At 30.3% G+C, this 26,729-nt stretch overlaps 1 protein-coding gene across 1 annotated transcript in view; it reads right to left on the bottom strand.

Moving 5' to 3' along the window:
* Positions 1 to 441: 441 nt before the first annotated feature.
* The window catches only part of LOC141450182 (FRAS1-related extracellular matrix protein 2-like), a 37,293-nt gene continuing 11,005 nt past the window's right edge, over positions 442 to 26,729 (bottom strand). Inside the window, exons 8-27 of the mRNA XM_074120337.1 lie at positions 14,059 to 14,151; positions 13,815 to 13,955; positions 13,300 to 13,530; positions 12,494 to 12,595; positions 10,828 to 11,022; positions 10,220 to 10,372; positions 9,369 to 9,551; positions 9,120 to 9,274; positions 8,867 to 8,986; positions 8,105 to 8,253; positions 6,964 to 7,166; positions 6,319 to 6,491; positions 5,773 to 5,873; positions 5,439 to 5,654; positions 4,727 to 4,909; positions 4,519 to 4,639; positions 4,063 to 4,279; positions 2,691 to 2,869; positions 1,731 to 1,889; positions 442 to 1,138 (exon numbers count right to left, since the gene is read on the bottom strand). Of these exons, the coding sequence (XP_073976438.1) occupies positions 707 to 1,138; positions 1,731 to 1,889; positions 2,691 to 2,869; positions 4,063 to 4,279; positions 4,519 to 4,639; positions 4,727 to 4,909; positions 5,439 to 5,654; positions 5,773 to 5,873; positions 6,319 to 6,491; positions 6,964 to 7,166; positions 8,105 to 8,253; positions 8,867 to 8,986; positions 9,120 to 9,274; positions 9,369 to 9,551; positions 10,220 to 10,372; positions 10,828 to 11,022; positions 12,494 to 12,595; positions 13,300 to 13,530; positions 13,815 to 13,955; positions 14,059 to 14,151 (3,506 nt within the window). The 3' untranslated portion in view covers positions 442 to 706. The remainder of the gene's footprint in view (positions 1,139 to 1,730; positions 1,890 to 2,690; positions 2,870 to 4,062; positions 4,280 to 4,518; positions 4,640 to 4,726; positions 4,910 to 5,438; positions 5,655 to 5,772; positions 5,874 to 6,318; positions 6,492 to 6,963; positions 7,167 to 8,104; positions 8,254 to 8,866; positions 8,987 to 9,119; positions 9,275 to 9,368; positions 9,552 to 10,219; positions 10,373 to 10,827; positions 11,023 to 12,493; positions 12,596 to 13,299; positions 13,531 to 13,814; positions 13,956 to 14,058; positions 14,152 to 26,729) is intronic.

Raw genomic sequence — 26,729 nt, 5'->3', positions numbered from 1 at the left:
GGAGTTACTAATATGAGAAACCTATGTTTTTAGCAGCTTCTTTCACACATTTTATCCATTTCATCTGATTATTTTTGCTTTCTGTTTTAGGCCTTGAACCTCTTGGTCCTTGGAGCCATGAGCCTTCTTAGTGAACTGCCAGTAAACTCCAGACATTCAGATGGTCCTAAGAGAAAATCTAAAGGCATCCAACAGGGCGAGAAAGCGCAACATTCACGTCCTAAGTTTAATGTATTGCCATTCCTATAATTACATTACATATAGTTTTAAATTTGTTCGTACGAATTCTAACTGTAAATCCAAATAAGTATTTGCTTTATAAGTTTATACTAAAGTTGGTCTGCTTACAGACAGTTTCTAGGCTTTACCTCAATCTCATATCTTAAATATTTTGTACTGAGGCGTGAGGCTAGGATGATTCCCTGTAAAGGGGATGCTGCTATGTTTAACTGAGGCCATATTAATTGGTAAGTTCTACAAATCAATGGTTGAAGGCAAACTTTGGGCAGTGGTGTCTTTCTTAAAAACAGGCGTCAAGGTATAAAGGTATCAAGGCAACTTTGCAATAGGGCAAATACCATTGCTCAATTAAAGGTCTCAATTTTTTTTTTGTAAACAAAAATGTGATTAATTATAAGATACGTTAAGGTTAAGAAATCTTTCAAATGTTGGTAACTAATTTATACTTAAAATAATCAATAACAATTTAAAGAGATGTAATACAATCGTTGCAAGGACTATATTCAATATTATTATACTTATGTACTTTTGACAATTTCACTTCTTTTTTTAATCTAGATAATGAACAACTTAAAGTTATCATGCCCATTAAAAAAACTATAATAAATAATACAATAACAAATTGTAAAAAATTGGTTAAAGGTATTTGTTGTGTGGAATGATTATTTATTCTATTCATAGCTAAATCATTGTCAGAGGGTAAGATTTGTTTACCTTCTCTTCCAATAACTACATTATTCAGCAATAAAATATGCATATTAGTTCCTTTTCTGTTGTATTGATTCTCTGCTACAGTAACATTATTTTGTTCTTGCAAGTTCCTTTTTAATCTGGTTTTAGTATTCAATAAATTTATTGAATATATACATTGTATATACCAAATTTTGGAATTGTGATGCTGTAATATAAACATTTTATTATCAAAGTGTTGTAAAGATATAGAAGTGGCACTATAAACTGGTAACTAAAGGGTCTTTAAGTTTCCTAACGGCTAGTAGCAACGAATTCCAACCAGACTATCGAGAAACATCTATGAAATGTTGATAGATGGTTCTAGATGTTCCAAATTAATCTAGAATATTTAAACGAGTATATAAAAAGTACAAAAGAGCCCCATCAGTCTACTTCTGATAATAGGATGTTGTAAAGTTCTAAGAGTGAAATTGCAATAAAGAAATAGAAATAGGGACAACGCAAACGGTGTGCTATGCAAATGCGGACTAATTTTATAAAGTTTTATCAAACGAATTCATTTCTTCGATATAATTAAGAATTACGTGAATAAGTAAATTTAATTAAATTTTAAAAAAATAACGTTAATAACTTATTTAAAAAAATGAAAAAATATTGTAAATAGCAACTTTATACGGTTCCAAATAACTAGTTTTCTTTACGTACGGATTTTCAAGCTCAAGATACCAGTTTACCAGAGCCAAAGTATCAGATCAATATCGTCTCCCTCGATTATACTGCAAATATTATGTACTTACACTGAAGAGCGGTGTAACATCAAAAGAAATACCATCACAGTTTCTCAGATTACTTTCTGTGGACCTTCCAAAAAGAATTATACAACTGTCTTGACTTAAGGTGGCATTGAAATATTTGTTGTAAAATAACTTCTGCACTGAATCGTCATCATACCTATCCTGCAAAATATATAGAAGAATTATTATTTATTTCCAACAAAATGGTAAATATACCCAGGGTTAATCTTCAATTTTAAATTAGTAAATTTTTTTTAAACAGATTTCTCCGAATATAGGGATTTATCATGATATAAAATTAGGTTATGAAAGCATTTTGAGAAAGACTTCATAGTGGGGGAATATTTCAATTTCTTGATAGAAATTCATGAAATTGTTTTACATAAGGACTTTTTTTGGAAATGATGCGTTTCCCATCAAGCACCGCTTGAGAAATGTTTAAAGCGTTGTTGGAGTACGGCGGCGAGGGACCGCGAAGACAGAGGTAACCTCGCTGCAACCGACCGTGTGAGTAAAAGACTGACACACCGACATACCAAGTTCATCAATTCTTCGTAGTTTAGTTCTCGGCTCGTGTCTGCACTAGGCTGTGGCTGCCCTGCGTCTGCCCAGTTCATCACCCCCAGGCTTTCACCCTCACTACTGCTCTTATCGCGGAACCTCTGTTTATGTGTATTGTCACTCTTCAGTTATACTTCATCTATATTTTCTTTTACGTTTAAACCCCACAATAATTCACATTTTTATTTTAACATTTTACAGTACTATCATGCATAACGAAGTTGGCAACTGCGCAAGTGTAAAAATGTCAGCCTTTGGTGTAATTTTTGAACGTTCAGGGTTCGTTTTTCGTATAGCACATAATTCAAATTGATTATGTTTTATCAATGCTGCATTTGCACGCTGAAATATAGGTACATTAAGATCTTGCTTCATCAAGAAAGTAAAGTCATGTATACTCACAATAATTTTTAAAGAATATTGTAAAAGCGGAGATTCCATTAGGCACCCAAATTCTTTTTCGCCTGGATTATACTTCGGGATATAACCATTTTTACCAGAACATAGATAACATTTTTCTATATTCAAAATTATATCTTCTTGAGGTGGAACAACAGCAATGATTCCATTTACAAAATCACCTGGAAGTACAAATATGGTTAAAACAAGCCTGTTATTTAATAAAAGAAAACATAGATTTTATACATGATGACTCGGGATAACAGAATTGCACAATATATTATAATTATAATTATTTGTCACTTTTTCTTCTCTAGGCGTGAAGAAAGTAGCAGCCTCCAAAATGTTTTGACTGTGTTCGTCAAAAGTAGCGGTAACTGCTGCCCAACTTTTCAGATTTTATCGCAATTTTGATATAATATAAAGATGAAAGTATTTCCTTCAGTAACTGCTGTCATTGCAAATGGTTTGGACATTTCACAAAGCCGGCTGTGAAAAATAGAAATTAACTTCTTTCGTTCAAAGTAAATCCAGTGAAGGCAATTTGGAACGACAAATTGATAGCACATTCTTCTTTTATTTTAAGATTTAACACCAGCGGTACATTTTTTTTTTTCCAGAACTTTACTATTACCCTCAACCCAAGGCATCAAGATATAATCACTTCACAAATCTTGGTTACATCAGCATAGTTTGAAGACCACCAACAATTAAAACGGTCTGTCAAACAGTAAACCATTTCTTCAGGGGAACATGTAATCTAATTTCAAGCCTTAATAATATTAATGATGGAAGTGTAGTAAGACATGTACATCCAGTATTTAAGATTTAAAATTCTATGGCAACTATTAAGGTATAATCCGCTAGTAAAGCCTCTTAACGGAGAAACATTAATTGCAATGGAATGATTTGATTTTAGTTTATTTCCATTATGTGCGAGTGTGAACTATCGGAGAAGGATTTACATAAACAAATCTAAAGCTTTAATGCAAGCGTCATTACTAGGAAGGGCAGCACACTAAGATTCAGAAAGCAGAGGTCTCGGGGACGAGTCTACGTTGTGGCACTTGGGTTTTTTCTTTTATCGAAGATCTAAAGCTCATGCCCATCTTCAGGGCAAATCTTTTTACGAAGTCTGTAGGGTATTAAGAAGTTTTTGGAAAGGTTAAGGGCATAAGAGGATGTCGTGACTTAAATTTAAAAAAGTACTGCAGTTTCTGACATAAAGTGAAAACAAAAATTATATCTCACGTCTCCTTTAAATTTTTTTCGTTAATCTTGGCCAAATTTGAAAGGAGCGGTAGTGAGATAATGTAGGAGTCATCCGCAGAAAATGAGGAAGTGGAGCAGTCTCGATACTAATGTTTCCACTTACCTGGTCGAAAAATAGAAGTGTCATCAGCTGAGGCTCCTCCCTTTATCAGCTGGAAATCAGTATCTAGTGTGTACTTGTGGAGTACAGGGTCCCCTATTTGTTGAAACTGAACATCCAGTGTGTAGGATACCGGATCCCTAGGAATACAAACTTCAGCACTGCTCATACAGATGCATGGTATTAAAGTAATTTCATATCTTCCGCTGTAGTCAACACTCTAAGAAAAATATTTCAATAGGATAATCAAGGGGTCTAACGTCATTTAATTAAAAGTATGAATAAGTGATAATAACAACCATAACAAAAAGAGTATGAAGGATCGGCTGATAGAGCACTTAGTAAGGAACTTTGATGAGAAATTTAATAAGAAAGTTCATTCAATAAATTTAGACTTTTCTAGGGCAGATTTTTATGAGTTTTTCTGCCAAATTATTCACAAAATAAATGTATGCATACCGCAACATCGGAGAAAAATTTCCATGATTGTTCAACTGAACCACTATCTGTCAAATTGCCCAGCAATATTAACGTTAACTGAAGATCAGGTTTGTCTAAGTTTACTACTTTGCTGATTTGACTGAAAATTTCCAATTTAAAAATTAGATAGTAAGATATTTACCGGCGTAAAAAAAAAAAATAAAAATAATAAAAATATAACGCAAACCTTCCTGGTATTTCAAAAATATAAAAGCCAATGAATTTCGGTTTGGTCTTGAAGTAAACAACCAAAGAACCATTAGACGAAATGTACATATTCGTAGCTGAAAGGTGGGCATCGTAGTTATTCCCTTCTTGGTTCATCATATCTCCTTTAATCATAGAAGAGGTTTTGTAGCTAAATTTTAGTCTGGAAATTAAATAAGGAAGTTTTAAAAATTTGTATTAAGTATTCTCAAACTTGAGACAAGTTGTCTCATGAATTCAAATAAAATCATCTGATATATTTGCCAAATTTTTTGTTTTACGGAAGATTATTGTTTGAAAACTAAGGATTCTTCGTTTCAAGATGTTGCACGTTTTAATATCTGATGGAGTTTAAGAGAAAGATTAAGTCAAATAGTGTTTTAAAAGAAAAGTTGACAATAAAAATGTTGAGACCATCTTGTTTTAGCTTTCTCTGTCTGAATATTTGAAATTTAAGACTCTTAACCAACAGAGGTTTTAAACTAGTTTCGAAGAATGAATATTTACTAACACTTTTTTGTACTTTACCCATTAAAACATTAGCTTTCTAAGCGACGCGCAAAAGAGGTTTCGAATTGCTAAAGCAAAAACCGTTACCTCCCTCTAGATCCTTTAAAATTACTTCTTGATATTTAGATTCTGCTCAGTTGATTCTATTTTTCATTTTATTCTATTATACTGATTTTACCTACTTTAAAGTTGTCGCTGAATTAATTTGCTGCCATCCTAAGTGTGAAGATGATATGTAAGCTACATATAACGGCAGTTCTAAAATTACAGAAGCTTCATCTTGTTCAGAATTATTTTCAGAATGAATGTTAGCCCCGCAATTCTTTAATGCTTCTGATAAAGTAAAAAAAGCTTCAAAATTCCAAAGGCATGATTTCAAATCTAAATTTCTATATAACCTACAATTAATGATTTGATAATTAGTGAATTACACAAATTAAATTATTTAATAAAAAAAAAAGAGATAATACATGTAAATTTTAGTTATTAGCAAGATTATGTGGAATAATCACTTACATAATGGAGTCATAACCCCTTATTGAGTCAAATTCATAAGGTTCATTAGATTTTAATGGAAATGTGTTTTCATAATTAATAAATCCATTTGATGCTTTTGTCTAGAAAAATAAAATTTTAAAATAATTTGTCTCAAAGCAGATAGATAATTTTTTCAATTTCTATTGATAAAGATAGACTTCAAATAAGCACAATGTCGTAATGGGCATATTCAAAACAAGACTTCTAATCCAAATACCATTTCTATTTTGTGGCAGAAATAAATGGGCAATAGTTTTAGGATATGATGTGTAAATCTCCATTAAGCTTTCTCAAATTAAAGAAATACTACGTGTGTGTAAATTTGAAATACTTTTCACATAAATAACAAAACTAATACAACTTTATCTTGCCTTTTGGCACTAAATTCTTATTCTTATTTGTCTCAGGATGATATGGCGCCCAAACTTTTTAGCATTTACTAGTTGACTGCGTCCGCGTTGCCCTTATCAGTGTATTTTCTTATTCTGCATAATATGTAAATTAGAACATTTATGTTAATCTTACCTCGTTTGCAAGTAGTAAATTAGAACATTTATGAATTTCTGATCGCATTACATATGAGAGAAGTATCTGCTTAGAATCTTCAATTTCATGGGTAGATATGGCAGGAAAAACTCCATCATAATGTGGAAGTGCTATTGTTATTTTTATTCCTTTCCGTCTGTCACTATTCATTTCTTGATTAAAACCAAATGTAAAAAAAAAATATAATAAAAATAATATTTTTTAAAATAATAATTTAAAATAAGTTTCGTATTTTTATTTTGAAAATTGAAGTGACAGAATTGAAAACTCATCCCTTTATTTTAGGTATGGTCGCAAACAGAATAAGTTGATTAAAGAAATATCTGAAAGGCATTTCTATTACAAATATTGATTAAATAATCTGCAAAATTGAATCATATAATTTTATCCCATAAAAAATATGACAAAATTTTGCACGACGATGACCGACTGTCAGGATGGAAAATCATTGTCCGAGGACTGGCTGCAGTTCAACATGAACTAAAGAACTATTTACGAGGAGAACTTAATTTTATAAATCGATCGCTTTTTTAAAGCTTTGACGTTTATAGCTAGATGATGATAGCATCAGAGGTTTCCTTGGAGCAAATATATTCTAAGTAAATATAGAGATTTCTAACATACCTGTGTAATATATTTGAGAAATGAACGGTTCTGCACCAAGCATATTTTGTTTTGGAGCTGGACAGATTCCATTTTTATTGCTTATCGTAACGATTTGCGAGAACATTTCTTTTCCAACAATTCCATTCACAACTGGTCGAGCACCACACCGTACTCTGTAGCCACCACGAAAGTATATACTATCCAATGTTTGTAGTGAGGTGCTGTAATTACAGTTGTTTAAGTTAATTACATTCAATTATGTTTTGTCATATTGTACATAAAATTTTGATTTTTACAAAGAGCCATAAACTTAATAGTTAAATGTATAACTTCAATAAACAAAGTTATTTTAATTGAAAATAAATCTTTTATTTCTAATCTTAATAAATCTAAAGAGTGAACTTGAAGAAACAATATATTTTCAAGTGGTAGAAAAATAGTGGCACAATCGTCACTAATCGTCATCACTAATAACCTGGTGTTTTAGATTAAAGGATTTTAGTGGAGAATGCTTAAAAATGCTTGTCGAGTCCTACAACTCAATTGCATAATCCAAATAAGCATTAATACCTGAATTAGGTCATTACTTTCAGTTATTAGTGACGTTCTCTTACTTTATGTCGCACCAGTACTGAATGATAATACCGGATCAAGCGTTTTACATAAAGTTCTATTTCATTGCAACAATTCATATTAAAAAGGCGTGGTTCATAAGTACTGGAGAACAAAACTACTCCAGATATTACGAAAGTTGAAGGTTGCGTGTTCTTAGGTCCAGTGGGGTTGCTGAGAGAGGATAGCTGTGCCATCTTTAGGGTAAAGTGGGAGTGTATGGATTGGCAGTGTACATCATAACAAAAATGGGATCAAGAATGCTTTCCTGCGGGATACCAGCTAATGCCAATAGTTTTTCCGGTCTATTTTTATAATTAAGAGCAGTAAACAACCTTTAAAACTAAAACTGGGAAGCTAAAATTAACTGGAAACAGCTAGTTTAAATTAACTTAGCATCTAAAAAAAGAAAAAAAACTAAGGATTACTGGTGGTTGCTCAACGATATTTCTGTATTACTGAAAAATGTGTTTATAGTTTCTTTCGGAAGTTGATACAATTTACATGAAAATTTCATAACTCAAAATGTTCAACAAAAAATTCATACTTTGCAAAAAAAATTATTGAAGCGATATCTCTCATTTCTCCTTGCAAATTCTCTATCTGCCAATGATACATACTTTTTCTCGCATTAATTTCTTTATTTTTACACCAACTTTGATATTTTATGAATTGTTCATGATTTTTGTCACAAACCTGCAATCAAAACAAATTTTACTTTGAAATTGTTCACCCAATGGTTGTAGCCCCTTCTATAAGTGAAGAAGCTTTCAAGCGGAACATTCAGCATTTTTTTTTTGTTTTTTTGTAAATGAAGTTCATTGACACAAAAAACATTCTCCCCCCCCAAAAAATATATTTTTTCAGTTTTCAATGCTGGATAACCTAGTACCGAAAGCATTGAAAGAAAACAATGTTCCGAATTAAATTCAATACTTGTGCACAGCAATTCACGGAGCGCCCTTTTATGGTTAAAGTGATAAAATACTCTAAAGGAATGTAAAATTTAAAACAAAAATCTAGAAAAATCAAGAATGTCGCTGTACTTTCTCAAGTTATTATTTTTAAGTAGAATAATAATAATACTTTCGGAACTAATGTGAACGAAAGTAATTCTCCTAAATATACCAACACTAGACAATTTACAATAACTTAATTTAGATCTTCATTTTTTGCTTAATTTAGAAGGGACTTCGCATTGAATGAATTCTAAACGGATGCTGATTTAATGCATCCTCTGATTTCTCTCACACAGTCTAACATATTAGCTGCTCACCTTGTTCGCTGAATACTTTATGAGAGAACTTACTGTGACGCAGACTAGAGGATAACCTTGAATAGGTGGTGAAGATACACTTTTGTTATAATGCCTTAATGAAATTACTAAAGGTGGTTCAGGAAATACATCACTTCCAGGTTGTGGTCCATCCTGAAACAGTTGCAAATAAAAGTTTTGGTATCTTACCAATTTCTTCCCCAATCACAAATATCATCAGTTCTTTCCTCCTTTTGACCAATTTTGAGACATATTCATCAATATTATTGAATAATAAAAATCTTACTGAAATGTGAATTGTAGTTTGATGATTCTTTTTAACATTTCCAACAGCTAACATCTCCAGTTTCAAGATGAAAAATTCTCGAGGTTCTACAACATTATCTCTCAGTACAAATATTTCATAGTCTTTTGTTCTTTTTTTGGGTTCAAAAGCGATCACTAAAATTTTATCATTTACAATTATTTATTTATTTATGTATGTCACAGAAACAAAAAAAAACTGTTTCAAATTTTAATAAAAACATTATTTTACCATTCTGTTTTGCAATATAATCAATATCAGATTTAGCAGACCCATCTTGAGCAATTATTTTGACATGTCTTCCATAAGTTGTGTCTCCAAGACGTAATATTTTTATTTTCTGGCTGACATTCTTTTCTGAATTTATTGGTTCTTTCACAAAGTAATGGTTGTTTTCAAAACGTATAATTTCTTCTACAGACATGACATTTTTATAATTAGCAATAATTTTTATAATTGGCAATAATCATGAAATCCTACAAGGATCCTGAATTTTACAGAATAGCCTATTACAAAGATAACTACCCTTCAAATAAATAAGATTACAAGCGAACATCCCAGAACATCATATTATTAGGGGAACATAAAGGCCAGTCCTTCAACAGGATTATGGTCAGGGCACTAATGTGATTACAGCAGACTGTACGCCAAAGCAGCAATAATAATAATAATTTATTGTGTTTTTTATGCGATTGTAATAATAGCAGTTGAACATAAACTTTCATACACATTGTTGGGGATCAGCCACAGATTAAATGAATTTCAAGATTTATTTGACCATCCCCCCCCCCCCCACTACAAGAATAAAAAACAAGTCCACGAATTGCAAACCTGAGAGAGAAATTTAAAACATTTGTCTTGAAAATGTATTTTAAAGCGAAAAGAAGATACAAAATAAAGGTTAAAATGTTGTCTAGAGAAAACTATTATATTTCTCCATATCTTTTGTTAAATTTCAGCATCCATGCAACAGGAACAACCAATGCACTTATCCACTCAAAATATTGAGCTTCGGGGCCTTCAAAAAAGTAGGTCACTAATTTTATAAACTATAGATTAAACTTTATTATAAACGGATTTACCATCTTCCTCGTCATTTATGTAAATAGTAGCTGAAAGCTTTTTCTTCAGTTTTATATTTTTGTTAAAACATTTCAAGTGTAGTACAAAGTCTTCTTCTCGTTCGTGCACATCATCGTTCAAAATTTTTACAATACAGTTCTCTTTTGCCACACCTTAAATCAGAGGAAAATTGATATTTATTAATACTAATTAGAATTTTGAGATATTTTCCAATAATTGCTCATTAAAAGAAAGAAAATGAAAAAATAAAATATACTGTTTAGAAGACAAATAATTACGTTAATGATTCTATTGAACACGAAATTAGACATCGTAAGGATGCAGTGAGTTTGACATGAGTGTAAGTATGCTCTTGTGAACAAGTACTACTTCTGCAAACCCAATGTGTACTCTGTGACCTGCGTTTGAAGTAAGGTTGAGAGTGTTGGTGTTGGTCGCCTTGTTTGGCTAAGAACTGTAACTTTAGCCGAAATCACTAAAGAAATCCACATTCTCCAAAGGTATAGTTATATTACTAACTACTCAGCTAATAAAATGAGAGCCACTACGCTAATAACAGGCTAAATTATTGTGAAATTAAATTTGAATACAATGAAAAGAAGTTTACCAGGTAGAAATACAATCTCTGATGTCCTGTTTCTGGGGCGAGGCACAAAGTCATCAAAACTTGCTAAATTTTCACTGGTATAACAGAGCACAGAACTAGTAGTCATCAAATCGCCGCTTCTTATAATTTCTGCATTGACAAAACCATCTGTTTCTTTAACTTTATACATTTCTTTGCCGAACTGGAAATATGAATCTGAAAACATTTGATTTTATGCGAATTAATTAATAATTTTTATTTTGGAAATAATAACTGAGTTCATATACAATCAGATAAAATTAACGATAACTTCATGTAATGTTGGACAACTTTTTATTTAATAAACTATACATTACATTTTATGTTATTCTTTAACTTTAAAAATTATGAATTATTCATTTCAATTCTTCATCATTCATCATATAATAATCTTATTGTTTATAACTTAAGATTAATAACTATGAATTATAGCAGAGACAAGTTACTAACATAAAAACATTCAAGGAACTATTTACAATAAATATTTTACATTGTAAATGACTCCTGTTGAATTAACTATTATAGCTGGATAAAATTAAGATTCCAACTTTTGATTGCAATTACATTTTTTTCGTTTCTCCGCCAGATAATCTTCTCAGGCGTCCTTTCAATAAAGAGAAATAAGAGCCATTTCGAAATATGCGCAAAAAGGGTTTGTGTACTGTTTCAATATGTTCAGTTCTGTATTCCTTCGAGTGTTTCTATGTAAAAAAAAAAATCTGTCGTGAACACACGTACCACTTTCTCTTACTCTTTTCCAAAGGATTCACTCACAAATTTTCTTTTAATTCCAATCATTTGAGATAAATTAAATTCTTACAACGGTCTTTGACCATTTAGCCAGTATTTATAGTTTACCTTTTTTTGTAAAAAAGTTGTAATTTCAGTTTGTTTATAAAATAAAGACAATAATAATAATAATAATAAATTCTTACAAAATTGTTCGGTTTGTAAAACCTTTCATTACTCTAAAGTATAAGTTACTAGGGATGTCTTTTTCTAGCTTCACCTTGGATACACATTAATTAAATTCATAATTGGGTCGTGAAATATAATCTTCCTTGCAAATCCTTAAATTTAGACTATTTGCAGAATATACGAGGTACTTTGAAAAAAGGAGAAAAATTAATAGATAGGAAAAAATGTTGCAGAAATAATTGTTCAAAGAATGTTTTGTTTATACGAGAGTTTATACTCGTAAGAACAAAAAAGAAAATAAATAATTTCGACTAAACAATGGTATTAACAAACAATGAAATTAAACAAAAAATAATTAGGAGAAACATACATACACATACATTTATTTCAATATTTTTTTAAATTAAGAACTTTTGCTAAATTTTTATTACACGTTCAGAAAGCAATAGTTGCCTGGAGCCAACTACAAATCTTCAATTATTTCAATTTTTCTTCAATTCTTCTTTATAAAAAAAGAAATAAAATACGTTCTGACTACCATCTGAAGCGATATATTAAAGAAGAGAGTGAGATCAAAGTGAATATTTTATTAAACGCACGGTCGATTCAAATTGCAGCACACCGTTTATTGATACAGTGTTTTTAAATATTGAACTCATTGAAAAATGTTCAAATAAAATATATTTTACTTTAATATAAGCCAAGTATACTTACGTAAAAAAAAACTTACTATTCTGAGAACTACATGATAATCTTCTCTCTTGCAAGTTAGGGGGACTTTCAGTTAAATAATCAATATCCTGATGCGTTGTGGTTTCATGAATTTCTGTAACTTTAAAAAATGAATATTGTCTATGCTGAAATAATAATACTTTCTCTTTTCTAGCAGATATCTGCCAACAGAAAATATGTAGTTAAGCCTCAAATAAGCCTACAAGCACTACTATTTCATTCATGAAACGTCCTAGAGTATTAAGAGGTAAATTTGTATAAAAGCGAAATATTTTACTTTCAAATGTAACTGTTGCTATTAAAATTGTTATTGTCACTGTAATTATTGAATGCTTTTTAATTTATTTATTACTAAAATAATATTTTTCGCCTAAACAAGAATGTAATAATCATTATTTTACTGAAGGCTATAACAATAGTGTAGCATCTTTAACGCAAAAGTTTCATAGTTAATTGTAAAACGAGCCTTATGAGTTAAGCTCATTTTATTCAAATGCAAATTACAAAACTTTCAAAAAAAAAAAAATGCTTTACAATAATAGTGTTAGAGGCAGATTTTTCAAAAAGCTCAGACTTTTTTTTAAGTGAAAATTTGTTGATTTGTTGACATTCGCCACAGGTCTTACAATAGACAATAAAGATTCAATTAGTAATTATTAACATTATGTTAAAAACTGCCAATAAATTCGGTCATTCTATTTCCTCTTCTGGTCTTAAACATTCTTAACGAAGAATTTAAGAGCATATCGAGTGTATAAAATAGAGCCATTCAAAAAATCTTACTCATCTTACAAGAAAACTTACCTTCATTATTACTATAATTGTCTGGAAATAGCAACTGAAGTTTATCTGGAGTACGTTTTACTAAATTTTCAACTTTTTTAATAGCTAACACAACTGATTCCAATTCATCGGTTAGTTTGTTCTTCGTAATATGTAATATAGTGTGAGCTAAAATTTGTCCTGGACTAAAATACACTTCTTTTTTTTCTAAATAATAATCACTAGTTGAATTACTTTCATCTATTTCCAGTTCTGTAAAAGAGGAAAAGATATCTAGTAAAATTATTATAGAAAAATGGTGTTTTTCTTTAAATTGAGGGTGGTTGCATGTCTAAGTTTCCTCATTGAGTTCCGTTTAATTACCGTAGTTACCTTATCAAATCTAAAATAGTCATCGTTAATTGACAGGAATCAAACGAGACCACTTTAATGAGGCATCTTCAAAATAAGTCATCGTAATAACAGCAATAATAATTTGTTAATTTTAAATATTAAGCATACTTATCTTATATAAACGTATAAAATATAGCACCAACCTATAAAAGCGTTTTGTAAGGTATGACCTTCTCTCTCAATTTCTACTTTAAATTCTCCAACACCATCAATAAATATTTCACTTGTTTTGAAATTTACCCAGGTCCAGTACAAATTAAATGTTATTCCTCTAATTACGGAATCTGTGAAACGGAAAGTATTATTAAAAACAAAATGAAAAATTATCTTAGAAAGAATACTGAATCTAAATAAGTTTATGTATGAAAATTTTAATCATATACATACTGTGACCAATAATGTCAAACTCAAAACTGTCTTCTGTTGAACTTCTTTCATCCTCGTTTAAATAATAATAAATAAGATCATTATTTATATCATCTAAAAAAACAATAAATACAATAATACAATAAATAACAATAATTAATTTCGTTTTAAAAATTTGTATTTTTTTCAAGAATAGTTGAATTAATTACTAAGCTAAATTATTATTATTGTATAACATAACACTCTAATTAGTAAAGAAAGTAGTAATTATTATACCGTACTTTCCAGATCTTTTGGTGTTATCAATTAGCGATTAATAAAAACATCAACATGGATACACATAAGTGATCACTTAAAAAAAAAACCTAATGGTTCAGCAGCTGTTGCAGAGCTAAAGATAACTTGGATTTTTATTTTTATTTGATCAGGCAGAATCATCAAATGTAAGAATTTAATACAGAATTACAACATAGAATCATTTTGAAACATTTAAAACAAACTTTAAACTCCCTTGGAAGAGTTGGCTCAAGAAAGTTAATATCCCTAAATGTAGTCTTCTTTTTCTCCTCCTCAAACAAACTTCCCTAAAGTTGAGTTTCATCAAAGACCGGGTTTGCTGCAGATCTCCTGGTATTATTAGGGGAGGGGGGACAATATATCTAATTGCTAAGCAGAAATAACCTGAAAAAAGATCAATTCAGGGAGATTCATAAATGAAGTTACAATAATATTAACACACATGGACGGACTATTTCATTAAACTCTGTGGTCGCTGACACATATAATTTAACATGGAGTACATAATGAATTTGGTTTTTTTACAGCTTTCTCTGAATTTAGCCAAAGAGAAATTTTCTTTAAAATTAAAAAACAATAAATTTTAAATTTAGTGAACTAAATTAAATCGCTGTTTCATAAAAAGCTCGCAAATGCTCCTTTGGGTATTACTGTTGATGCAAAGAATTTACTCGTTATTAAAATTGTAAAATATGTAAATCTGTGTAAGACGTAATGACATTGAGCTAGTAGAGCTTATAGACTGGAAGGATAAATAAAGTAGTTACTTTGCCGATTATGTGAGGGTTTGAGGTGTCAAATGGTGTTCATGTTGTTACACTAGATTATTAACAATTCATGTATTTAGGACAATAAATTATCTGAATTAAGTAAATTTAATTCTGTGGGAAACAGATGTACGGAGTGTTCCAATTGTGCTGTTTACAATCAGATTTGTTTAGTAACCAAAAAAATATACAAATAAATAAAATAATAAAAATCTGTTAAGTTTCTCTAAATTTTTATATAAATTTATAAAAAGTATGATTGAAGAAGTATTGAATGCCAAAAACATAGAAAGTTAATTAGCAAGAATAAAGTTTTAATTTAAAAAATGACATTATAATACTTAACAGGCTAAAACGGAGGTAAATAATAATCATTATTATTGTTATTAATAATAATATTATTATAAGTCGACTCGACGATATGTGATTTATGGGATGTAACAAAAATAAAATAAAATAGTCCATACTGAAAGTTTCTACAGAAGTAACGCATTCTGTATCTGATCAGTAACAAGCATTGAATAGATATCCTATGAGTTTAAAAAAGAAGTATATTTAAGATAACATAGAATTATAAGTGGTGGGGATATTTAAATTTAATTAGATAATTCACAGCTTATGTTGTTTATATATCAGTCACGCCTTAAGTCCTTAAGGCTAAAAAAAATTATTTTACTAGGATACACATGAATAAAAATATAAGTGCATCTGAATATGGTTTAGTACTGGCTGTAATACAATCCTGTTAACAACTATGACTAAACTCATACTCTTGCAAGTGTAGGAGCGGCCCAGAGAGAAGTTTATTGGATTTTGAAACCCAGATCTCTCACTATACACAAGTCCATCCATATTTCTTACTCGTGAAATATTAACACCATCATCAAATGCTGAATATATCCATTTCTAATCTTCTTATTTACCTCCAAGTCAGTGCAACAATTCAAGTTTGTGTGTGTGTATTATGTAAAGTGAATGTGTGATGCATGGCACTTCATACTCAGAACAGGGAGAAAGAGTTAGGAAGAGCTTTCATGCACCTTCAAACAAAATCTTTGAATGCATTTCGCCCTCGAACATAGGTGAATTATTAAGGAACACAGCAAGAAACACAAACAAGATTGGCAGATTAAATAAAAAACATGCTTTTTCTCGGAACATGTGTTTGCATATTTTTTAAAATTTCACGACTTTCTCTTACAATTTATTATTATTATTCTTATTTAAAATTGTAGCTCCGACAAATTTTTTACAAACTCCAAATATTCGAACAATGTTTGTTATTTAATTCTAACTAATGATAGTTTGCAACACCTACTTAATACTGATATGACTTCTTACAGTAGAACGCAACCTTTATCCATCCTCGAAAAGTGCCAGAAAACAAACTTTATCAACATAAAACTTATATAACTGAGAGTAAGAAAACAGAGCAAATCCTAGGAGCTGCTATTAAACTAAATAAATAAGTGAAAATTCATCAGTAAAGTAGTACTGACAGTTGTGGGATTTTTTAAGTTACCGTCGGATCACTTGGTACTTCTCAACAATCGTCCTGCTATTTTTCGTTTTTGAGATATTTTAATTATTAAGGTACTAATTATAAAAAAAAACATCTCTCAACATGTTTTAGGACTTCCCGGAACTTCAATATTTCCAGAGAAAATTTTAAATAAAAAATAGAAACGATCCCAATATTTCCACTCACCAACTCGCAAATGAAAGTAAAAAATAACTAGTAATATTTTCGTTTTTTCTCCAATGTTATTCTTGAAAACAATAAGTTTAAATCTAACCCTCATTGTAGCAAAATGTTCTCAAATTGCAAGCCTTCCTTTTTTTTTTTTAACAGAAATTATTGATTAAATATTGCTTAAATGTTCGTCAAAGCAATTACACTAAAAATATGGGTAATGACAAATTAATAATGTAAAATGTTGTTATGGTTAACTTATAATTAACAAATTTTAGAAAAGTTTATGAAGTTTTAAGTTCAGATTGATTGCCTTACGGCTATCAAATAAAAAAAAAATATATAACATATTATTTTCCATGAATAGGGTTTTTAATTATAATTATTTTCTTTAATTACGAAAATTGAATGAAACATAAAGGAAAGAAGAATTAAATCTACGTTGTTTTCCCATAATAATCTAAATGAAACAGATTTATATTGTACGAATTTTTACAGACAAAGTTTATGCCCTGCTTAAAATTATGTACTATGTACAGTTGATTTAATAACAACATTTTACATTATTTGTCCTATTCTATCTTTTAATAGTTTTATCGTACAATTCTCAATTGATGGTTGTACTTTGCCAGCCAGGTAGGTGGGATATTTCTACCTGTCTCACCCATAAATGTTGGTTTGTTTTAATAATTTGATTTACTAGGCAACTGTTAAAATACAATACTATATCTTTCAAATATATGGCCAATGTAATTGAATGTGACATGCCCTCACATCAACCTGTTATCATCACCAGATAGTTTGTTGTCGTTTGTAGCTGTAATACATTCTTCATTAATTCAACTAGTAATTAACTCAGTGCCTAGTATAATTTTATATTACCCACAAGAACTTTGCCGCCTGACACAATATGACATGATTCTTTCTCTCGGTCTATACTATAACAGTACCTTGAATTAATACTTTCCATCACATTGTTAGTTAATAACAAACTAGTGTTAGTTAACATCTACTAGATTACTTCTAGATACTTGGACTCGACTAGATTTGTTTACTTTTGAAAAAAAAGTATTCTTTCTCCTTCTAGAGCATAAATGTTCTTTTTAATGTATGTTACACACTCTGCTGCACTCTTCGTAAGAAGTTTTCTACAAAAACTTTAATCTTTTTTAATTATTTATTTTAAATTCAGGCTCTCTTTTAAAGCTTTCTAGAGGCTTTAGCAAGAATTCTTCTTATTTACTAGACTGATTTAGCAAACTCATCATTTTCTGTCGACTTTATTGAAAGAATTTGAAAGTAATATAATGAAAACTTTTAGTAATTAGATCATCAATGATCTAATTACTAATTTATGTCTCTTGTTCGCTTGTTGAATCACACATCTACAGATGAATTAGTAAAAACCACTCTCGTAAACTGGGAGCTTACAAGTATATTTCCGATGAAATCGAAATTCTAGACGATCTCAGTAACTTCTTTCTGTAAAGGTTAGTAATTGTAAAAATAGAACAGATTTGATATTAGCTTTACTTAGTCGAACTGTCAACTATCTCTTAACGTTTCTTGAACTGTACAACTCTGACGCTAGTCCATGAATAATTTTTTAACCGCTGTCTCTCCATACACTCTCGAAATAGTTTCTTATTAATGATGGAGAACGCAAAGAAGCTGGACTTTGGTCTTTTAAAACGCCCTATTCTAGCTCAAAGCATCTTCAATATACAGCATTTATTAAAAAAGAATCCCATTAAACTGTCCCAGTTTTTCTCCATACTTTTAAGCAGTAACTTTGAAGTTCAATTAAAAAGTTTTTGATTTGTTTTAAAATTGTTTATAATTTTATAGGACTGTTAAAAGCAAATATTCGAGTAACCACAATAAAAAGGTACGCCCTTTTTGTTAAAAATATGTTAAACGATTATGAGAAAAATATTTAAACTCTCTAGATTATTTGCCCATCAAAAATTTATTTCTGTCAAAAACCTTTAAATCGTACAATGAAAAATAAATGAAAAAATTTAGTTAAAGATAATGCGGATAACGTAGAAAGTAACTTTTTTTTAATGAAAACATGTTAACATGAAACTTTCATAAGGCCGCATTACTATATTACCACAGTTAAGGTGTACTACTATGATGTGTGGTACAAAAAAGAGAATATTTAAGTTACCCTCTAAGTTTAGATGCAGTTGTATTACTTAGAACAATCATACATATGTACCATTTTTACTTGGATATAATGATCTCCATCACCCTGGTTCCTCTATACTCTCTCACTCAGTGTGTAAGTTCTGGTATTAATCATGTAGTTGAGAACTCGGCCCTGTTGGGCGCCAACCGTTCTCCTTCTCTTTCTCTTTGATGCGATTACAAAAAAATAATACTATAAAGAGCCTTCTTTGAATATTAACATATCTCTCTTTCTCCTATCCCATTATAATCTACATTATCTTGTTGTTTACTTTTTGATAACTTTAATATTTATTTCTTATTATTCCATATATCATTTGGTTAATATTGTTTTTTGACAATTTTATAATTTAAGCGATAATTTATTTAAAAAAAGAATACAGTGGCGGTAAGCAACAGAAAGTAATAATAAAGTTTAAAGAAACATCAAAAGAATCCTACAAAAAACATAAAAAGTAGACCGCTACTTTTTGTAGTTGGAAATTGTAACTATAATATGAATTTTGTAAGCAAATAAACAATAAAAAAAAAAATACACATGAATTGATGTGAAGAATTATACTAGGAATTAGCTAATTTGGTTGCTAAAGGAATGTAATATTTGCTGACCTGGATGATAAAATCAACATTATTAGCAAAGCATCAAGAAACGGCCCTGCGTTTGGATGGATTTGGGCGCGTAAGAGATACGGTTGGCCTAAACGTTTAGTTACGAAGACAGAACACTCACTCGACTTTATTTTACCTCACTTAAATCACGTTTATTAAATACAAATGGTATAAAATGGATCTTTTTTACCCCAAATATGTGAACATGAAAATATTTTTCGCTACCTACATTTTCTTAAAAAAGTTCACTCACTCGACTTTATTTTACCTCACTTAAATCACGTTTATTAAATACAAATAGTATAAAATGGATCTTTTTTACCCCAAATATGTGAACATGAAAATATTTTTCGCTACCTACATTTTTTTAAAAAAGTTCATAAAAATATGTATATTTTTAAATATGTAAATATATATTTAGTAACAAAAAATACAATTATAAATTGTTCAATCTTTTTTTCCTTTCAAGCCAAGAAAGGCAATCAAAAATAGAATTATTTTAAACATTTTACTGCAATGAATGTCAGTGCAAATTTTTATGCTTGAAAAGATTTATACTAGTGATATTATTTTATTACATTACTGGACAGAGTATGAAATTCGTATTATATTAATTTATAAGAATTCACACACTGTTTAGAATGAAGGAACACAATTAGTTACGATTTTTATGTTTGTTACTTGCGAACGTGGAGAAATAATTTCAGATCAATCCATTGCAGATGAAAGAAGATAGGTCTCGGCTTAAACTGTACTACACACATCACGACTGAATTATAGTACATCAGAAATTATTAGCTATTTCTCCGATCACTTTTATGATTACATTTCATGTCTCGCTTATACAGCTATTCTTTATTTGTAATTTCAGGGAGAAAGGTAAGAATAAATTAAAACTGCAATTAACGTATGTACAACATAAGAACCTGAAATGTTTAAATTGATTTATCCAATTTTATAGTTTTTCTTTATGATTAAATGAATAAGCAACCGCTGCCAATTATAAAATATTATTAATTATTTTCTCCAGTCTTCATCTATTTGACTCCTCTAAAAATTGCCAGCCGGATTCTTACTTTCCGTGTTCTAAACAAAAATTTCTTAGGCGAAAAATGGTATCGAACAGTGAATTAAACAGGATAATGATCAAAAACAATATAGAATTATATAATTTAGAGTCGTCTTTTTAAGCATTAATTTAAAGCAAAAGTGTTACAGGAAAAATATAAGAATTTGCCATGATATCACTTCAGATAATCTCAATGTCCGGGTAACGTTACAGGAGGATGATTATTAAAACAGATATAAAATCAAACTGACGCCTAGTGAAACCCATGAAAATTCATAATACTTAGATAGTAAAAGAACTATAAGCAGGAACTGTAATACTGTAAGCAGTGTTATAAAAAATATATGAAGTTTTCTAGCCCTACGAAGTCCAACTAAATTTCAGTGCCGAGGTAAAATGTTTGACTTTAATTTTCGTTGTTAGTATGTCAGCTCAAATAGATAATAGACTTGTTTTATCTACTTTTAAAAATCCATTTCCAGCATATAACATGCGCAACGCAATTATTAGACTATACTAAGCAGTGAGTTCCAATTAATGTTCATCACCTTTTTTGATTAAAAAAAGATTACAATTAATTAGAAAATTTAAGTTTTAATTTTTTCAAAGGTTTTACTCTAACTGATCCATATTTGATTTTCTAGATTTAATAAAGAACAAATCCAAATCTTTTGTTCCTGTGACAACAGATTATGACCACTTTAATGTAAGTAATACGTATATGTTCAATAATATTAAAATATTATTAAAATAAAAAAACAAAAATTACTCATAATAATAAAATAAATTAATATTTTTTAAAAGTATTAATTACTCAAATTTTACAATTAGTTTGATAAAATAACAAATGGTTCCAAACTTCGCAACTGTAATCAACGAAATTTATAAGAAGAATCATGATTCTAATTAAGAATTATTTTAAATAAAATTTATTTAAATTAAGCAGCTCCTCAAAAAATTTAGACTAAAAACTCTCTAAATAAAACTGACGCCTAATGAAACCCTTGAAAATTCATAATAACCCTACCTACTTATGAGAACAAAAATACAAGAGGGCTTCATGTTAAAAATTTAAATTTCCTGTTTCTATTGTAGATAATAAAGGCACTCCAGAAGTAATATCCAAATAAGCACATAGAAGAAGAAAGGAAAAGAGATAAGCATGCAAAATCGGTTCTCTAGAACACAAACCGAATTAGTGGTCATTAAGACAGAATCAAAAAACGTATCAAATTGAAATCAACTGCTGGCGATAAAAATGGATTTTTTGAAATGTTGATGAAGAAAATCTAGATAGGAGAAAATAATACTACTTTCGAATGGGAAATGGAAGGAAGAAGATAAAGAAGGATACAGAGAAGGAGTTGAATATTGGGGACATTGAAAGCTAGACTGGTAATGGACTTGACAAAGAACTAGTGTAGGACTGGGATCTAGTTGAGCACTAATTGGAGGAACCGAAGATTGACGAGGTCTATACTAATTACATTTCTCGTTTCAGGGAGCTTTTAGAAATGTATTTTCGGGGGAAAAAAAATTTACGATCGCAGTACTTCCTTACAAATGGAAAAAATAAAAAACTCGATAAAATATTAAATAAAGACCGCAATTTTTTGGTTTATTGTTAATAAGAATACGGACGTGACACAAATGTTCCAGTGGGTTTATGAAAGAAGCATACGGTGTCCGTTGAAGGGTTCTTTGCTGTTGCTAAAATTGTTATATTATAGTATAACATAAGGTTATAAACCATTTTCCCACGTGATTGGAAATAATATTAAAAAGTGTTAGGAATAATGTCGTGAGCAGTTTATTCTTGTTTATTATTGTGTTTAGTTCTTTTTTCATTTCATTATTATTACTTGGAGCGTTTAGGGCTCTAAGGTGTTAAATATCTAATACGGTTTTTAGTAGAGAAGTTTGAAACGTGCCATTAGAAACGACTTAAAAAGGGCGACGATTACCGAATTAAGTGTGAGAACCATGGGAGAGGTCCATGCGGCCCGTCCAAACTCGTATACTCACTCACCTTTTCTTATTTTATCTTCGAGGGATCAAGGAACGATGGCAAGAGAGCGAACTACACTATCAACACATCAGCGCATGGATCATCATGTTACACCCACATACAGCCTGCTTTTTACAACTATAATTGTTTGTTATATTAATGAGAAGTGATGTTCACCAACTAAAGGATTATCTGTCAACAATTATCATAGCAATTATCATTTGAAACAAATACAAGCTCAACTAAGACAAAATAAAAAAAGAAGAAAGAACAAGAGATTTATAACATCTTTAAAAAAGAGATACTGTCCGCTTAGCCTTCTGATCGTAAAAATAATTATACCTTCAAATGTCAAAGTCATTTTGTTAGTAAGTACTGTATCTAAATAGTTTCTCTTAATTATTTAATGGTGGAACATTAGTTAAAGCCAATATTCACACAGCTTTTATTTGAAGTTTTATTTTCTTGTTCTAAGCAAATTATCTTTGAAAGGAGCTTAAAACAAAAAGTTTGTTTAATCTTCTTAGGCTTTACACTCTAAACTGGTTTAAGGATATTTCAGTTCAATTAAGTTTTCTGTTCAAACTTCTTAAATTCTAACATAAAAAGCTTCATGTATGCAATATGCATAAATTGTTTTTAGAGAAGGTTATAATGAAATTATTCACATTAACCATTTTAAAGTGATGATAAGAAAAAATTCACTGTTTGCTTGCCTTATATGCAATTACTTTACTTTTTTTCTTCATAAATAGCTCTAAAATTACAGTTACCACACGCTATTCCTCTAAAGAAGTAATTTTGCATAAAACATTCACTACTTTGTATTTCTGTACCGAAGAAGGTAAAAAAATAATTATCTCAAATCACGGTGAGATGAACACTCAATCCATAAAATAATAGTAATAACCTGAAGTATTTGCCGTAGGCATATATGTATGCCGCCGGCCTTTTTGAGGAATTCATATTATCTATAAAGGACTAAACAGTTCACATGTGCAATAACTAGTCACGTGAAAAAGGCCCGTGGCAGTGTGTCAGCAGCCAGCACAGTCCATTCAAAATGTGGTGAGCGCAGCCCAACGTTGGCCTAAATCAACTATCTAGCTTGCTAAAATGACCAAAGGGTTCTGCTTGTGTATTATTTGGAAATAGGAGGTGTTGGAGCGGTAAGCCCCATATAACAAGTATAAGCCGGAGTCTGTACTGGAAAATGTCAAAGCAAGCTGTTTGGGGGATGTTGCTGTCACCATAGACTGGGTAGTTGAAGCCAATAAATCTGGCTAGTGGTTAGCTGTAGGCATTGCCATCCCTTTAGACCATAACATTGTCGCTACAATGGAAGAGAAAAGACGCTGTTACCAATAGAGTTACGCGATATGTGAAATTAAACGACAATCGATGTGATGCCTAAAGTAATCTCGGCGAACGTCCTCGTCCAAACTGAGATTCGCATTCGTGGAGAACATTGTTCTCGAAAGAATATACATTCTGTGCAAAAGACTGAAAAGATTTATCTGAGAAAGTTTTGGTAAAAGTATACCAGCGAACTTCGGCCAGTTCTGGGGCCACCTTTAGCCTTTCGCATTGTATTAGAAGATTAGGATAATTGTGCACTGTTTAAGATAATGAGTTATTAAGAAACTGAAATAATAAAAGAGTGAAGAACGATGTCATGTATGACTTATTTTTCGGAAAAGAGGACATGTCCTCAATGTACACTCTGCAACCTGATCTATCGGACAACAACGAGTCCCTAGCTCCCTCAATCATCCTTGCTTAAGCGCCTGCTTTCCACTTTTGAATAGCTAGAATAGCCTTGGATAGTTTCTAATCAGGCATCATAACTTTAGCCTACCAACTCTCAAATCAATTGATCCATTTTTGTGTGCTTCTTTTGGTATCACCTAATTGAGTCTTGACCATTTTAGAAATGTGCCCTTCTCAACTAAATCGCACCTACTTTGTGAACAGAAATATGTTTCAGGCACTTAATTCAGCGAAGGAATTTTTATTTTAGTCACTAGAAGCTTATTATTTATCTGCTCTAAAGAAGCTTCATACTTCTATCCAAAAAGCAAGAATAAATGTTTTATGAAAATGCGTTTTCTTACTTTTGGAAACATAGTAGACTGCTCAGGTAATGCTTTAAACCCAAATACATTCGTTACCAGCTATTTTTCGGGCACTATGTATCTATTTGGGTCTCTCTTTCCATTTTTTTTTTCGAAACATTATTAACTACTTCATTCTTGAAACTCAAGTGAACTGATTTATAACTTGTTACTAGGTGTGGCAAATTGAGGTGCCTTTCCCAATCTGAACCTAAGGGAAAGTAACAGAGTTACCATCATTACTATATCCAGTAACCCATTTTATCTCCAATCATTTGAGGATGCAGTTAATCCCACATTTGGCAGTAATAGCAGCTTTTGTTGGAATTTTATATAAAAGAGGAAAGTTGCATTTTAAACTATTTTGAATTCGAGCCAGGGTTCAAGAAAAAATGAAGTGTATCAGTAAATGTTCCAAGTTTCGTGCATGAGTGTAATAAATAAAATGAGATTATAATTCTAGGAAGTGGGGCGTTGACACGATTGTATTAAAAGTTATATTGGAAGTCCGGACATCTCTCTAGCGGCTACAAAGCTCCACCTTAGCCTCGTTATTTATTCGTTTACATACCATTATATTACAGCAATAAACATAATTTGGAATAAATGTTGAATACTTTTTTATTCAAAAATAAAATAAATAAACATAAATTTTCTTAGGCTTAGCAATTCAATTCTCACAGTTGAAATGACAAATTTAGTTAAGAGTTAAAAAATAATAAATTGTCTTTTGCAATTTTGAGAATGCAATCATAACGTGAAAAAGACTGAAAAATAACTCGGAACTAAATAACAATATAAATAATGAAGGAAGAAAATAACTTTATATATAAATATATAAACTTAATTATTTAAATTCTCGAAAAATTAAGACTAATAATACAAACGAATTATCAAGCATTTTTCCCGTAAAAGTTCACTTGTTTTCTGGAATTCTGCTCGGTTATGCATTTTCAGAGATCGGTACATGATATGAAAGAAACTGTTGAAAGAAAACTATTCTCAAAATTCTTTACGCCATCATCCACGGTTCATACCAATCTCTGAAGATGAAAATAAAAGTAGAAATCAATCAGAATGTCTAAAAATATTGGCGAATAAAATTTTTGATGACCAGCATTGTGGATCTTCCCACGTATTCAGTAAACGAAGTATTAGATACTTGAATATATAGTAGAAGATGAGTTTAATTTAATTAGCAATAGAATAGGACAGGATTGCTTAAAACAAATTTCTGCCTACCTAGATAATGCAAAAATCAATTCACATCAAAGTGGAAGCTGGATTTGCCTATTTGCTATTTAAACATTATCGCAGGGAACTTTATGGAAAGGCAAAAGACTTTCAAAAACCACACAGAAAGTGGGACTTCTAAAAGACGAATTTAGTCGAAATTGAATGAGATTAAAATTAACAAAATTTTAATCTCAAATCAAGAAACGTTTTGTAGTTTCCACAATATGATAAATGCTTTTCTTATCTGTAACTAAAAATATCTCCAAACTAGAAATTGCAGGAAGCACCAATTTGGCATTCAGTTTAGGAAAAAAGGTTTCCGTTTTTCAATAAAAATCATTATCATATATGCTACTATCATTATCATAAACTATTATCATTGAGTACTTTATATTTGCAGTCCAATATTTATAATTAAGAACTCTTCCGCGGGAGAAAGTAAACAGTATTGAGATCTCTAAAACAATAATAATTAAAACTTAAATCTTCAAATAACTCTAAGAAAATAGATTGGTTATTTAAACTAGATCCACTTTCAAGTATGCATGTTAACGTTTAAAACAACATTGGATAAATTTAAATAAATTGTCCTTCAAGTTGAAAATAATGAGAAAATCTGAAATAATGTGAAGGAGCATTTCATACAACATGGTTTGCTTAATTAGGTAAGCAGTTAATTCATCAAATTTTACTAAATAAAAAAAAG

This window comes from Rhodnius prolixus, unplaced genomic scaffold (genome assembly GCF_049639745.1).
Source record: "Rhodnius prolixus isolate KJV_2025 unplaced genomic scaffold, Rpr scaffold_2, whole genome shotgun sequence".
In the NCBI taxonomy this organism is placed as follows: Eukaryota; Metazoa; Arthropoda; class Insecta; order Hemiptera; family Reduviidae; genus Rhodnius; species Rhodnius prolixus.
This window is presented reverse-complemented; position numbering and strand designations above follow the sequence as displayed.